Here is a 16,838-nt window from a genome sequence, read left to right as displayed (position 1 = left end):
TGATTTCAGTAGCACAGAATATAGAAGAGGACATGTTGGGCCATTCAGGGACCCAGTGATACGATGGATCCATTACTACCAGGCTGTGACCTCTTGTGTTCCTCACAGTCCAATCAGCTAAGAAGAAAAATAAATTAACTACAGTCCCAAAGGAAAAGGCTTGAATTATCCGTGATCTGAGGAAGAGTCTGAAGAAGCTTGTTAGAAGAGATTCAGAGACAACAATCCGAGCAGGGAGACGGCCAGCACTGTCCTGGATGCATCTATACAAGGAAAGATGGTATATCTGTTATATATATAGTATATCCTGTATCATAGGCTGTTAGAACCTTCTACACTGTGCAAGGGTATGTTCACACTGAGCAAATGTGGCGGAGTTCCGCGGCAGAACTCTCCCATAGACACACTATGGGACAATGAGGCAGGCTGGATTCCGCAGTGGAGAGGTCCGCCACGGAATTTCGCCACATTTGCTCAGTGTGAACATACCCCTTAGGGTATGATCTGCTGCTCTGGCCTCCTTATATGAGACCATCTGTGCACTCCAGCAGCTACACCCCTTCATTTTCATATCACATACTGTATGTTTACACCACATACAATGTTCTATTATCTCGCAGTATGGCTATATGGTTATCATAAGGCCACGTTGACATTTGCCTCAGGGTTCTGTTTGGGGGTCCGGGTACAGTGGGGTCTCGAGTAAAAAAATAACATCCTGCTTCCAGGTCCAATCCTGCTAAATACACAGACATCAGAAAGAATCCCCATGTACCCGGCCTAATGGAATCCATTGTGCAACACACCATCTGGGCTCACATTTTCGGTCCAGATTATCATAAACAGAAGATCGTACCTGTGAAATGTCCAGAGCTGCTGAAGAAATTCACTAAAAAAGAGGGAGAAAAATAAAAAGCTGGACACCAGAAATGATGGATACAAGCAGAGAAAAGTCTAAGAAATATACCATATAGCAGAGTATACTGTGGTGTCCCAGCACATGGTGCTGCCTGTTGTACCTTAGTATGTCATTCTCTCAGGTTCACACAAGTGGGAGATGTAGTACTGTGTTGTTTCCCACTAGGTGTCACTACTGTTGTTTGTTTTTATATATTGCATAGCTGAAGGAGTCAAAAGGGTTAACTGTTATGTACCACGCAATGTGTGCTGACCACTCACAGGTGCAGGTGCTTTCTTTCCTATCCTCTTTCTCCTTTCTCACACACTTACAGTCCCCACCACTCACAGGAGGGTTTAGATCGCCCCTGTAGGAGTTAGTTTCTAGTGGGAGGAAGTGGCTGTTCTCAATCAGTTTTCAGTGTGAGAGGAAGCAAAACAAACTAGTCTCTGCATAAGTTAAGCCAGGGCTTGCCTTTGGCCAGGACCCCTGACAGGGACCCAGGACGGCTAAGGACTTTCTTTCTGCATGCAACTAGGACCACTATGCAGTGCTAGACACTAGCAGGGGAGAGAAGCCAAAACAGGGATCACCATGCCCACGCCAGGAACCTCTCTAAACCGGGCAGGGCAGTTACCTGAAGCCATAGGATCTGACCCCAGTAGGACAAAGCTACCATTAATAAAGGTCTACGTATCCTACTGCGCAACGCTGGACAACTGAGAAACCTCAGGAGTCTGTTACACCCAGATAACCGACAACTGGGGCTCATATTACCCACTTAGGACAGGTATCTCACAACTAGGGGACATAAGGCGGTACAAGGCCAATATAGACATCAATAAGTATGAGTATTCTCTTTCTCTTCTTCTTCTATACCTGTTCCTGCAGAGCATACTTACTGCATTGGGCAGGGCTCCTCTGGCAACTCCTTTCCTTTCTCTCTACCAAAAAGCACCTACTACTACAAGCACTGGACCTACCACACTTGTCAGCACCCAAGTTCTTTTTACAGACCGACAGCCTGATGAAGCTGATCAAAGCAAAACGTATGTAGGGACTAGGGATGGTCCGTACCGAGTTCGGTTCGGGTTCGTACGAACCCGAACCCTCGGTAATGATTCCCGCTGTCTGCCCGCTCCGTGCAGTGGGCGGATCCAGCGGGAGGACCGCCTGGAAAATTGGGATACAGCCATAGCCATAAGCTGTATCCCAGTTTTCCAGGCGGCCCTCCCGCTGCATCTGCCCGCTGCACGGAGTGGGCAGACAGCGGGAATCCGATGCGGAGCATTCGGGTTCTTATGAACCCGAACCTCGGCAGGTTCGGACCATCCCTAATAGGGACGGCTCGGATCTGTGTGACAATATGGGTGAGTGCAATAGAGACTGAGGATCTAGTGAGTGGTAATTGGGGTTTAATGATTCTATCCAAATGGTGATTCTTATGCTGCATTTACACGAAGCGATAATTCGCCCAATCGATCGTTTACCGATTTTGAAGCAACGATTTGGTTTTTATAACGATCAGTGTTTAATTAGTAAGAAAAATCGTTAATGCGATCGCTTTTAAGATCGCTTAAGCCCATCTTTTACATAGGGTGAATCTTTGAAAGACTGTTTACACGATACGATCTGCGAATTTTTAGCGAACATGCTGAAAGATCAAAATGAACGATTTTTCGCTCATGGCTTGATCGTTTGCTGTGTTTACACGGAACGAATATAGCTCAAATGCGATCATTATTGCGAAAATTTGAAAATAATCGTTCCGTGTAAACGCAGCTTTAGAGATGGTAGTAACCGTATGGGATCCCTCAGATTACCATGATTGCTCTTGTTTTTTGCTCAAGCACTTTTAATTTATACTAGCCCTCAGCATCCCAAATTGTAAAAATTAATGTGCACAGTCTTAAAGCTATTTTACTATCTGGTAATTTTTTTATGCACAAATTTTATCATATGATATATTATTTTAATCATGTATGTTTAATAAATCATGCTAATAAAGAAGATGTAACTGAGATTCTAAACTATGCCCATTGCTCTCTTTTGTATACAATAGTGCTCTATGTGAATACTGGGAAATACATGTAGCTCTATGTGAATACTATACATGGTGCTCTATGCAAATACTATACATGGTGCTCTATGTGAATACTGGACTATACATGGTGCCCTATGTGAATACTATACATGGTGCTCTATGTGAATACTATACATGGTGCTCTATGTGAATACTGGATTATACATGGTGCTCTGCGAATACTGGATTATACATGGTGCTCTATGTGAATACTGGACTATACATGGTGCTCTATGTGAATACTGGACTATACATGGTGCTCTATGTGAATACTGGACTATACATGGTGCTCTATGTGAATACTATAAATGGTGCTCTATGTGAATACTGGATTATAAATGGTGCTCTATGTGAATACTGGACTATACATGGTGCTCTATGTCAGTGATTTTCAACCTTTTTTGAGCCGCGGCACACTTTTTATACTTAAAAAATTCCGGGGCACACCACCAACCAAAATGGCACAAAATGACATTAAAACAGTACATATTATACATATAGTTAATAATATAGATTTAAATGTATTTATACTCACTCAGTGTGAAACCTGGGCCTGTTTTCTTCTCCCCCCTGTGCTTCTCTCCTGTGCTTTTCTCCACCATACTTCTCCCCCCTGCTTCTCTCCTGTGCTTCTCTCCCCCATGCTTCTCTTTTGTGCTTCTCTCCCCCATGCTTCTCTCCTGTGCTTCCCTCCACCATACTTCTCTCCCCCTGCTTCTCTCCTGTGCTTCTCTCCACCATACTTCTCCCCCCTACTTCTCTCCTGTGCTTCTCTCCACCATACTTCTCCCCCCTGCTTCTCTCCTGTGCTTCTCTCCACCATACTTCTCCCCCCTGCTTCTCTCCTGTGCTTCTCTCCACCATACTTTTCCCCCCTGCTTCTCTCCTGTGCTTCTCTCCACCATACTTCTCCCCTCTGCTTCTCTCCTGTGCTTCTCTCCACCATACTTCTCCCCTCTGCTTCTCTCCTGTGCTTCTCTCCACCATATTTCTCCCCCCTGCTCCTCTCCTGTGCTTCTCTCCACCATACTTCTCCCCCCTGCTTCTCCCCCATGCTTCTCTCCCCCATGCTTCTCTCCCCCATGCTTCTCTCCTGTGCTTCTCTCCACCGAACTTCTCTCCCCCCTGCTTCTCTCCGCTGTTTCTCTCCCCCATCCCCATGTTTCTCTCCCCTGTTTCTCCCCATCCCCAGGTTTCTCTCCCCCATTGTTTTCTCCTGTTTCACAGGGGCACCATAGTTTGGGGAACTTTCCCCGCGGCACACCCGACGGTGTGTCGTGGCACACTGGTTAAAAATCACTGCTCTATGTGAATACTATAAATGGTGCTCTATGTGAATACTGGACTATACATGGTGCTCTATGTGAATACTATACATGGTGCTCTATGTGAATACTATAAATGGTGCTCTATGTGAATACTGGACTATACATGGTGCTCTATGTGAATACTGGACTATACATGGTGCTCTATGTGAATACTATACATGGTGCTCTATGTGAATACTATACATGGTGCTCTATGTGAATACTATAAATGGTGCTCTATGTGAATACTGGACTATACATGCTGCTCTATGTGAATACTGGATTATACATGGTGCTCTATGTGAATACTATACATGGTGCTCTATGTGAATACTGGACTATACATGCTGCTCTATGTGAATACTGGATTATACATGGTGCTCTATGTGAATACTAGGCTATACATGGTGCTCTATGTGAATACTGGATTATACATGGTGCTCTATGTGAATACTGGGCTATACATGGTGCTCTATGTGAATACTCGGCTATACATGGTGCTCTATGTGAATAATAGGCTATACATGGTGCTCTATGTGAATACTGGATTATACATGGTGCTCTATGTGAATACTAGGCTATACATGGTGCTCTATGTGAATACTGGGCTATACATGGTGCTCTATGTGAATACTAGGCTATACATGGTGCTCTATGTGAATAATAGGCTATACATGGTGCTCTATGTCAATACTGGATTATACATGGTGCTCTATGTGAATACTAGGCTATACATGGTGCTCTATGTGAATACTAGGCTATACATGGTGCTCTCAGTATCACTTACTTGGCTGTAAATTTAACTGTATTCCCAGTTGTGCGGAACCTGTTGTGCTTGAACGGCCAGTGTTACACTACAAGAAAAAAGAAGGTAATTGTTAATCCGGAATCCTCCATGTCAATACTATGAGATGATGAACCTTCCAAAAGATCATGCATTATAATCCCCCTATGTGTTATCCATCGTATCATGTACACAATGATATAAGGAAGCAGGCCATACAGTAGAGGATATACAAATGCTTGCTGACAGCTATCTATATATAGAGAGTAAGGGGAGTGAGCCATTCCTTGACACTTCTGGAGGCGGCTTATTACACCAGGGAACAAGGAGACTGGTAAAATCCCTGGATATCCAGGTACTCACACATTATTCCAGGATGAAATCTATTGCATCTGATATTAAACAAATTTCTCTACAATGCCCCATCGCCAGGTACAGATGTAGAACATTATAACATGCGGCTCTAGAATATTATAACAAGCAGATCTAGAACATTATAACATGCAGATCTCAAACATTATAACATGCAGATCTAGAACATTATAACACCAGGATCTAGAACATTATACCATGCAGATCCAGAACATTATAAAATGCAGATTAGAGGACATTAAATATGTAGATCTTAAACATCATAACATTCAGATCTAGAACATTATACCAAGCAGATCTAGGTCATTATATTATGCAGATCTCAAACATTATAACATGCAAATCTAGAATATTATAACATGCAGATCTAGAACATTTCAACATGCAGATCAAGAACATGTCAAAATGCAGAGCTAGGGCATTATAAAATTATAACATGCCGATCTAGGATATTATAACATGCAGCCCACAGGTTCATCATAACAAGCTTCCTTTTCAATTAGAAGCCCTCTTACTTACCCCTGCACATCCTTTCGTTTTGTTACATAGGATTACATCACAAAATATATACATGTCACTAAATCCTTGGAACATAAAAGCACTGATCTGGAATCTGGCCTCTGTAGAATTTCCATTCTCTATGACTACAGACGGGATATCAGCACTCACAGCACAGCTGCAATACAAGGACAGTTATTTATAACCAATGACAGGAACTACAGTCATATTACAGGCATGTATATTATATTAGATATTATATGTAGATATTACAGGAGTGTATATTATATTAGATATTATGTGTAGATATTACAGGAGTGTATATTATATTAGATATTATGTGTAGATATTACATGTGTAGATATTATGATATTATGTGTATTTATTACATGTAGATATTACATTTGTGTATATTATGATATTAGATATTATATGTAGATATTACAGGTGTGTATATTATATTAGATATTATATGTAGATATTACAGGCGTGTATATTATATTAGATATTATAAGTAGATATTACAGGTGTGTATATTATGATATTAGATAATATATGTAGATATTACAGGTGTGTATATTATGATATTAGATATTATATGTAGATATTACAGGTGTGGATATTATTATATTAGATATTATGTGTAGCTATTACAGGTGTGTATATTATATTAGATATTACAGTAATCCCTCAATTCTCAATATAGAATATTTTCAACATTCAATGTTACTTTTTAGATTATCGTAACTTACGACCAGACTCGACATACAATGCTACAGACAGTCCAGATCTGCGGGACATGTAAAAAAAACTAGCTGATCAACCAATGAAAGTGGCCATTTTACTGGTAAAATCCCAGTATTAATGAAGTGCATGCACTGGTTGGCTGTCGTGATACTACATGTCCTGTACTGCTGTGTGTTTAGTATCTCCTCTCTACAGTACAGTGTGATACTACATGTCCTGTACTGCTGGGTGTGTCTAGTATATCCTCTCTACAGAACATTGTGATACTACATGTCCTGTACTGCTGTGTGTTTAGTATCTCCTCTTTACAGTATAGTGTGATACTATATGTCCTGTACTGCTGTGTGTTTAGTATCTCCTCTCTACAGTATAGTGTGATACTACATGTCCTGTACTGCTGTGTGTTAGGTATATCCTCTCTATAGTACAGTGTGATACTACATGTCCTGTACTGCTGTGTGTTTAGTATCTCCTCTCTACAGTACAGTGTGATACTACATGTCCTGTACTGCTGTGTGTTTAGTATCTCCTCTCTACAGTATAGTGTGATACTACATGTCCTGTACTGCTGTGTCTGTCTAGTATCTCCTCTCTACAGTATAGTGTGATACTACATGTCCTGTACTGCTGTGTCTGTCTAGTATCTCCTCTCTACAGTACAGCGCTTTTTTTAATCCAATCACCATGCAGGGAGGCCGTGAGGGACCCTGGGAGTACGCACGCAGCGCGAAAACAGCATCTACCCTCATTGAATGGCTGAACCACATGACCTTCGAATCTTAAATACTTGGCTCCCGCCTCTTGACCGCAGATGCGCTTTCAACCTAGCCAGGGAAAGATCTTGCAGCAGAGAGAGATAGGTTTTAGTAGCGTTTTGGTCAGGCAGGATTACTACTGAACCCAAAAGTCCTTTTTTTAGGGCTAAGATCCAGCGAAAAAGTCATCTCTGAATCCAAAGCACTTCTCAGTGCTAAAACATAGATAATAGCAGCAGCAGATGTATTCATTCCAGTACCCTGTGTGTACAAGTGACTTATAGTGTGCCTGGTGTAGCCCTCTAAGGGCACGTTATACATACTGTTCCAGTAGCCCACTAAGGGCACCTGATATATACTGTTCCAGTAGCCCAGTAAAAAGCATGTGATACATATTGTTCCAGTAGCCCAGAAAAAGGCACGTCATACATATTGTTCTAGTATCCTAGAAAAAGGCACGTGATACATATTGTTCCAGTAACGTTCGTACAGCATGACACGTGATACGCGCGAATAACATGATGCTCTACGGACGCACATTGGAATCATGTATGTAACACTGCGCAAGAAATACAAATGAAATGTGTGAACATTGCCAAAAACATTTGTAAAGTGTTCGCAAATATTTTTCCTCAACTGCAGAGAGTGGCCTTATACTGCGATTTTGGGGTGTTGGGTGCACCCAGGCATGCTCCCCCTAATGTCCCAGTGTCATTCCGGAGGTATTGGCATCGTTAAGAGAGGTTTCATGGGGGACTTGGTGACCTCCAAGTGGTCGAATTTGGATTTCAAAGTGCCGCAAATTTATTTTCCCATAGACTATAATGGGATCGAAAATTCGTTCGAATAGTCGAATCCCGGTGCCTAATTGATTCGAATTCTCGAAAGTCGGATATTTCACTACTCGCTCCTCTCTAGTGTAGATATTATGATATTAGATATTATGTGTAAATATTATAGGTGTGGATATTATGATATTAGAGATTATATGTAGACATTACATGTGTAGATATCATGATATTATAGGTAAATATTACATGTGTAGATAATATGATATTATGTGTATTTATTACAGGTGTGAATATTAGATATGACATGTGTGTATATTATATTAGATATTATATGTAAATATTACAGGTGTGTATATTATGATATTAGATATTATATATAGATATTACCGGTGTGGATATTATGATATTAGATATTATAAGTAGATATTACAGGAGTGTATATTATGATATTAGATATTGCATGTAGATATTACAGCTGTGTATATTATGATATTAGATATATGTAGATATTACAGGTGTGTATATTATGATATTAGATACTATATGTAGATATTACATTTGTGTATATTATTATATTAGATATTATATGTAAATATTACAGGTGTGTATATTATGATATTAGATATTATATGTAGATGTTATATGTGTGTATATTATGATATTAGATGTTATATGTAGATATTACAGGTGTATATATTATGATATTAGATATTTTATGTAGATATTACAGGTGTGTATATTATGATATTAGATGTTATATGTAGATATTACAGGTGTGTATATTGTGATATTAGATACTATATATAGATATTACAGGTGTGTATATTATGATATTAGATATTATATGTAGATATTACATTTGTGTATATTATTATATTAGATATTATATGTAAATATTACAGGTGTGTATATTATGATATTAGATATTATATGTAGATATTACATGTGTGTATATTATGATATTAGATATTATATGTAAATATTACAGGTGTGTATATTATGATATTAGATATTATATGTAGATATTACATGTGTGTATATTATGATATTAGATATTATATGTAGATGTTATATGTGTGTATATTATGATATTAGATGTTATATGTAGATATTACAGGTGTATATATTATAATATTAGATACTATATGTAGATATTACATTTGTGTATATTATTATATTAGATATTATATGTAAATATTACAGGTGTGTATATTATGATATTAGATATTATATGTAGATATTACATGTGTGTATATTATGATATTAGATATTATATGTAGATGTTATATGTGTGTATATTATGATATTAGATGTTATATGTAGATATTACAGGTGTATATATTATGATATTAGATATTTTATGTAGATATTACAGGTGTGTATATTATTATATTAGATATTATATGTAAATATTACAGGTGTGTATATTATGATATTAGATATTATATGTAGATATTACATGTGTGTATATTATGATATTAGATATTATATGTAGATGTTATATGTGTGTATATTATGATATTAGATGTTATATGTAGATATTACAGGTGTGTATATTATGATATTAGATGTTATATGTAGATATTACAGATGTGTATATTATGATATTAGATATTGTGTGTAGATATTACATGTGTAATTTGGTATTAGAAGAGCAGATGATTTCCATTTGATGTCAGAGTGGATTGGAGCTGGACTTTTACATAACCTATAGCACTGAATGAGATGACGAAATAAATGCTGATAATAATAATGGACTTACCCTCCACTTACAAACGTAACATATGTGGGGTCATTGATGTTATTGCTCGGGGTAGCAATGCACTTATCTACCCTTACAGCAAACATACTGCCATCCACATCCGGAGAAAACACTCCTAAATAGATGTTTGATCCAACTTCTATTTCTTCATCCTGTGTTATTGGAATATTGAACTTTGAATCTGAATAGGCCGCCATAGTGATAGTAAAGAATCCATTCACACCGCCTTGTGAGGGGAGAGAAACTGAACTACAAAAATAAAACATCATTATTACCATAAATTACATAATCCGGTCATACATAATCTGATCACACATAATCCAGTCATACATGATCAGATCATACATAATCCGGTCACACATAATCCGGTCACACATAATCCAGTAATACATAATCCAGTCATACATCATCCAGTAATCATGGTCTGGTTATACATGATCCGATCACACATAATCCAGTCATACATAATCCAGTCATACATCATCCAGTAATCATGGTCCGGTTATACATGATCCGATCACACATGATTCAGTCATACATAATCCTGTCATACATGATCCAGTCATACATAATCCGGTCATACATAATCTAGTCATATACAACCCTGTCATACATAATCCAGTCATACATTATCCGGTCATACATGATCCAGCCATACATAATACAGTCATACATAATCTGATCACACATAATCCAGTCATACATAATCCGATCACACATAATCCAGTCATACAAACATTTGTGAATCTGGTTGAAAGAAAACACTAGAGGAAGACCGAAGAACACCGAACAATGGTAAATCCGGCCATTAAAGGACTAGTTCACCGGAAAAAAATCTTTAAAATCAACTGGAGTCAGAAAGTGCTAAAGACTTTATTTCTTAAAGATTTATTTCTATTTTAAAATCTCCAGTCTTCCAGTTCTTATCAGCTGCTATATGTCCTGCAGGAAGTGGTGTATTCTTTCCAGTCTGACACAGTGTTCTCTGCTGCCACATCTGTCCATGTCAGGAACTGTTCAGACCAGTAGCAAATCCCCATAGAAATCCTCTCCTGCTCTCCAGACTGAAGAGAATACACCACTTCCTGCAAAACATACAGCAGCGGATAAGTACTGGAAGACTTGAAATTTTTTAATAGAAGTAAATCACAAATCTATATAACTTTCTGTCACCAGTTATTTGAAAGAATTTTTTTTTGCGGTGAACCCCCCTTTAATAGTTGTACAGCTATACAGCTCACCTTGACACCGGATGGAGCGTAAAGTTCAGACTGGTCTGCATAGTGAGGTTGAAGATACAGGTAAAGTTGTAGACAATTGGATTTTTAGTGATAAGAGGCCCAGAGAACGGATCGATGTAGAGAGTATTTTGGAAATAGATTTTTGCTGAATCAGTCTGCATAAGAGAATAAATGTAAATGTTATTGGGTAGACTTGATCATGTGATACTCATTCGACATGGGAGTTCTCAAAATCTACTTTAAATTTTAAGAGAATCTGTCAGCCCACAAGTGCTCACAAGATAGCATACTTCTGAATCCAATTGTCGGCACTCTGTGACTTGGTGCTCGTGGATACCAGTATAACTCCACATGAACAAATTCCCGGCACTCCAACCGCACTTCAAATGCAAAGTGGTTTATTCATAAACAGAGGTGCACAAACATACACAGAGTCAGAACGCGTTTCGGCGTTATCGCCTTTCTCAACTGCCTAATACACACTGGAACGCTATCTCTACTTATAGGAAGTTCAACTCCTGTTGATGACGTATCTCGCTTCTCATGCGGCGCTCCCAGATGACGTCAACCGTTGTCTTGACAACCCGTAAACAAGTCCATAAGTGCAGTTCCATCTGAGATAGAATTGTAGCTACAACTAGCAATGTGAACAAGAGTAAACACATGACACAACATAAATCACAATAACCATATAAAAATAACAATATTAATATTAAAGATGTTAAAATAGCCTACCCCACAGACACCTTAGTTTCTTATCATAACCTACAATAAATACATAGAAAAAAGTATTGTTAAAACCGTATATAAATATGGAAATACAAAAACGTACAAAAAAATTGTACAAAAAAATTGTACAAAAAAATTTTTTTGATGGTGAACCAAGTTATTTTTCTGAAGACCAACAAGTGGCATGACTATATACATAGAGTATCCAGGAACATAATTATCACATCAATGCTGAGAGCTCGTATTCACGGTTTAACCCTCGAGGTTCTAAAGTGCGCAAAGTGTGAATCCAATATGCCTCTCTACGGCGCAACAACTTTTTTATATCACCTCCACGTTTCGGTGGATATACTCTCTCGATGATCTGGAACTGCAACTGCGAAACATTGTGATTGCAATCCCTAAAATGTTGTGGAATGGGGAGTAATATGTTACCGCATCTGATCGTAGATTTGTGTTTAGATATTCTATTTTTGATCGGCTGCATAGTCTCCCCAACATAGAGTTTACCACACGGACATCTAATCAAATAAATGACATTCTTAGTGTCACACGTGTGGTAACCTCTAATTTCAAACGATTTACCTGTCTGAGGATGAAAGAAAAATCTACCTTTAATTACATTGCTGCACTGAGCACAGCGCAGACATGGTTCACCATCAAAAAAATTTTTTTGTACAATTTTTTTGTACGGTTTTGTATTTCCATATTTATATACGGTTTTAACAATACTTTTTTATTGTAGGTTATGATAAGAAACTAAGGTGTCTGTGGGGTAGGCTATTTTAACATCTTTAATATTAATATTGTTATTTTTATATGGTTATTGTGATTTATGTTGTGTCATGTGTTTACTCTTGTTCACATTGCTAGTTGTAGCTACAATTCTATCTCAGATGGAACTGCACTTATGGACTTGTTTACGGGTTGTCAAGACAACGGTTGACGTCATCTGGGAGCGCCGCATGAGAAGCGAGATACGTCATCAACAGGAGTTGAACTTCCTATAAGTAGAGATAGCGTTCCAGTGTGTATTAGGCAGTTGAGAAAGGCGATAACGCCGAAACGCGTTCTGACTCTGTGTATGTTTGTGCACCTCTGTTTATGAATAAACCACTTTGCATTTGAAGTGCGGTTGGAGTCACAAGATAGCATAGGCAGATGGTCCTCTATCTGCTGGCAGTCACCACCGCTGTGTAACTAACCACAGAGTACACAAGGAACTAGAGACTGTGCAAAGTATTTCTATAATACATATAGTATATCTACCAGCAAAGAAGCTGTGATCTGAATATCTATCTTACCAGCGTGAGGCTGAGAGGATTTATCTACCACTAGGCCATGTTCACAAGGCGTAAGAGACCGGCCGGTCACAGAGCGGCCGGTCTCTGCAAAGATCTCTGCAGATGATCTTGCCGATGGCAACAACGGCCGTACATTTATGCTGGGTTCACACTACGTATATTTCAGTCAGTATTGCAACCAAAACCAGGAGTGGATTAAAAACACAGAAAGGATCTGTTCACACAATGGTGAAATTGAGTGGATGGCCGCCATATAACAGTAAATAACTGCCATTATTTCTATACAACAGCCGTTGTTCTAAAATAACAGCAAATATTTGCCATTAAATGGCGACCATCCACTCAATTTCAACATTGTGTGAACAGATCCTTTCTGTGTTTTTAATCCACTCCTGGTTTTGGTTGCAATACTGACTGAAATATACTGACTGAAATATACCTATACTGACTGAAATATACGTAGTGTGAACGCCGCCTAATTACGCTGTGTGAACATATATGATAGATTATAGATCATTCTGTGATTGAACCTATACAGTAAGACTGTATAGGGTCTACTGCACTTCTGAAGATTCAGTCGGTAAACCTGTTCCTGCTTCAGTTACCTGAGCCTCAGAGAAAACTGTGGTACTGCACTACCCCTGCACCTGCTCTACCCCTGCACTGTACCTACTCCTGCACTACCCCTGCACTGTACCTGCACTGCCTACACCTGCACTACCCCTGCACCTGCACTACACCTGCACTACCATTGCACCTGCACTTGCACTACCCCTGCACTGCCTACACCTGCACTACCCCTGCACCTGCACTACACCTGCACTACCCCTGCACTGTACCTACACCTGCACTGTACCTACACCTGCACTACACCTGCACTGTACCTACACCTGTACTGCCCCTGCACTGTACCTACACCTGCACTATACCTGCACTGCACCTGCACTGCCTGCACCTGCACTACACCTGCACTTCACCTACACCTGCACTATACTTACACCTGCACTATTTATACCTGTACTACACCTGCACTATGTATACCTACACCTGCACTAAATCTGCACTACCTACACCTGCACTAAATCTGCACTACCTACACCTGCACTACACCTGCACTGCACCTGCACTACCCCTGCACTGCCTACACCTGCACTACCCCTGCACTGTACATGCACTGCCTACACCTGCACTACCCCTGCACCTGCACTACACCTGCACTACACCTGCACTGTACCTACACCTGCACTGCCCCTGCACTGTACTTACACCTGCACTACACCTGCACTGTACCTACACCTGTACTGCCCCTGCACTGTACCTACACCTGCTCTATACCTGCACTGCACCTGCACTGCCTGCACCTGCACTGTACCTACACCTGCACTGCCCCTGCACTGTACCTACACCTGCACTGCCCCTGCACTGTACCTACACCTGCACTACACCTGCACTGTACCTACACCTGTACTGCCCCTGCACTGTACCTACACCTGCACTATACCTGCACTGCACCTGCACTGCCTGCACCTGCACTACACCTGCACTTCACCTACACCTGCACTATACTTTCACCTGCACTATTTATACCTGTACTACACCTGCACTATGTATACCTACACCTGCACTAAATCTGCACTACCTACACCTGCACTAAATCTGCACTATCTACACCTGCACTACACCTGCACTGCACCTGCACTACCCCTGCACTGTACCTGCACTGCCTACACCTGCACTACCCCTGCACCTGCACTACACCTGCACTACCCCTGCACTGTACCTACACCTGCACTACACCTGCACTGTACCTACACCTGTACTGCCCCTGCACTGTACCTACACCTGCTCTATACCTGCACTGCACCTGCACTGCCTGCACCTGCACTGTACCTACACCTGTACTGCCCCTGCACTGTACCTACACCTGCACTATACCTGCACTGCACCTGCACTGCCTGCACCTGCACTACACCTGCACTTCACCTACACCTGCACTATACTTACACCTGCACTATTTATACCTGTACTACACCTGCACTATGTATACCTACACCTGCACTAAATCTGCACTACCTACACCTGCACTACACCTGCACTGCCCCTGCACCTGCACTACCCCTGCACTGTACCTGCACTGCCTACACCTGCACTACCCCTGCACCTGCACTACACCTGCACTGCATACACCTGCACTATACTTACACCTGCACTATACTTACACCTGCACTATGTACACCTACACCTGCACTAAATCTGCACTACCTGCACCTGCACTATTCCTGCACTACCTACACCTGCGCTACCCCTGCACCTGCACCACCCCTGAACTACCTACACCTGCACTATCTACACCTGACCTACACCTACACCTGTACTACACCTGCACTACCTACAACTGCAGTACCTCTGCACTGGTTACACATGCACTACCTACACCTGCACCTGTTCCAAACCAAGAAGCCATGTGTCAGTGTGTCCAGGGTTGGGTGCATACCACTCCTGGCCACCGTGACAAGTGCCTCAATGGTACACACCATATTGCAGGTAAAAAACTGCTGGTGTTTCTTGTAGCTTTTTTTCAGCACAAAAATTGTATCTGACAGAAGCCTTCAGTAGTTTTGCCTTTTCAGACCATGCTCCCATCACGGGATTTGAGCATAAAATAACGTTCATCTATTCATAATGATCATTAATTATTTGCGGCCATCATTATCAATAGACGGATGCCTTCTGCTGTTAAGTGATGCCCCATTGCTGTTCCCACAGTTATTATAGTTCTGTGGTTGGGCACTTTACCTGTTGGTGCATATTACTAAACCAGCAGATTTCATGGTCAGATTTGATGCTGTGTTCAGTTATTTAGACCAAATCTGCTTCGGATCCGCACCATAAAATCTGCCGCGATACAGTGCGTGTGAAGCTACCCTTACCAGTATTTTTCCATGCATGGATCTTCTGGAGATTGGACAAATTGAAAAAAAATTTTTAAATAGTAAAGTGGCAAAATTATAAGAAGCAAATACTCTTACCCATTGAATGTTCCCACACCATCCTAGGGTCGGTTTCAGTTGAATACTTCGTACACGCAAATTCTTAATGGTTTCATTGTACGTGTATGTACAATCATAAGAGCTATTGATTAGATGAAATGAGGAGTAGTTGTAACCAAGTTGTTTGAGTTGACAAAGACTGACAGATGTTACCATCGTGCCACCATCACAGTTCACTGTAGGGACCAAATTCTGAGGGGCTGAAAATACAAAATTCAGTGTTAGATATAAAAGCACTGAATGGTTAAAATTACGATGAGCCTGTCTTATCTAAAGAAGGCTTATATACAGATGCAGAGGTATAGCATGGCAGTGTACCTAACCACAAATACATGGCAAACTATCCTGACACTGGTCAGCATATTCTCCCCACAGCACAGCTCCTTCTCTTGGAAGATCTAATAGAGTTTCTATTCTGTAAGTAATATTATATAATAACCTCATAGCATGAAGGACTTAAAGGGTCCTTGTCATCATAACTTTTAAAATCTAAACCAGCAGGTGATGTGATATAAAG

General features: G+C 40.3%; 1 protein-coding gene across 1 annotated transcript; it reads right to left on the bottom strand.

The window, feature by feature from the left end:
• Positions 1-2: 2 nt before the first annotated feature.
• LOC138794201 (ZP domain-containing protein-like) lies at positions 3-10,083 on the bottom strand. Its single transcript, XM_069972979.1, has 5 exons — positions 9,998-10,083; positions 5,964-6,120; positions 5,076-5,142; positions 857-889; positions 3-263 (listed from the first exon to the last, which is right to left on the bottom strand). The coding sequence occupies exons 1-5, from the start codon at positions 10,081-10,083 to the stop codon at positions 202-204; spliced, it is 405 nt and encodes a 134-aa protein (XP_069829080.1). The 3' UTR covers positions 3-201.
• Between the last annotated feature and the right edge of the window lie 6,755 nt (positions 10,084-16,838).

Source organism: Dendropsophus ebraccatus, chromosome 5 (genome assembly GCF_027789765.1).
Source record: "Dendropsophus ebraccatus isolate aDenEbr1 chromosome 5, aDenEbr1.pat, whole genome shotgun sequence".
Taxonomy (NCBI): Eukaryota; Metazoa; Chordata; class Amphibia; order Anura; family Hylidae; genus Dendropsophus; species Dendropsophus ebraccatus.
The sequence above is the reverse complement of the archived record's forward strand: the minus strand, read 5'-3'. Positions and strand labels throughout refer to the sequence as shown.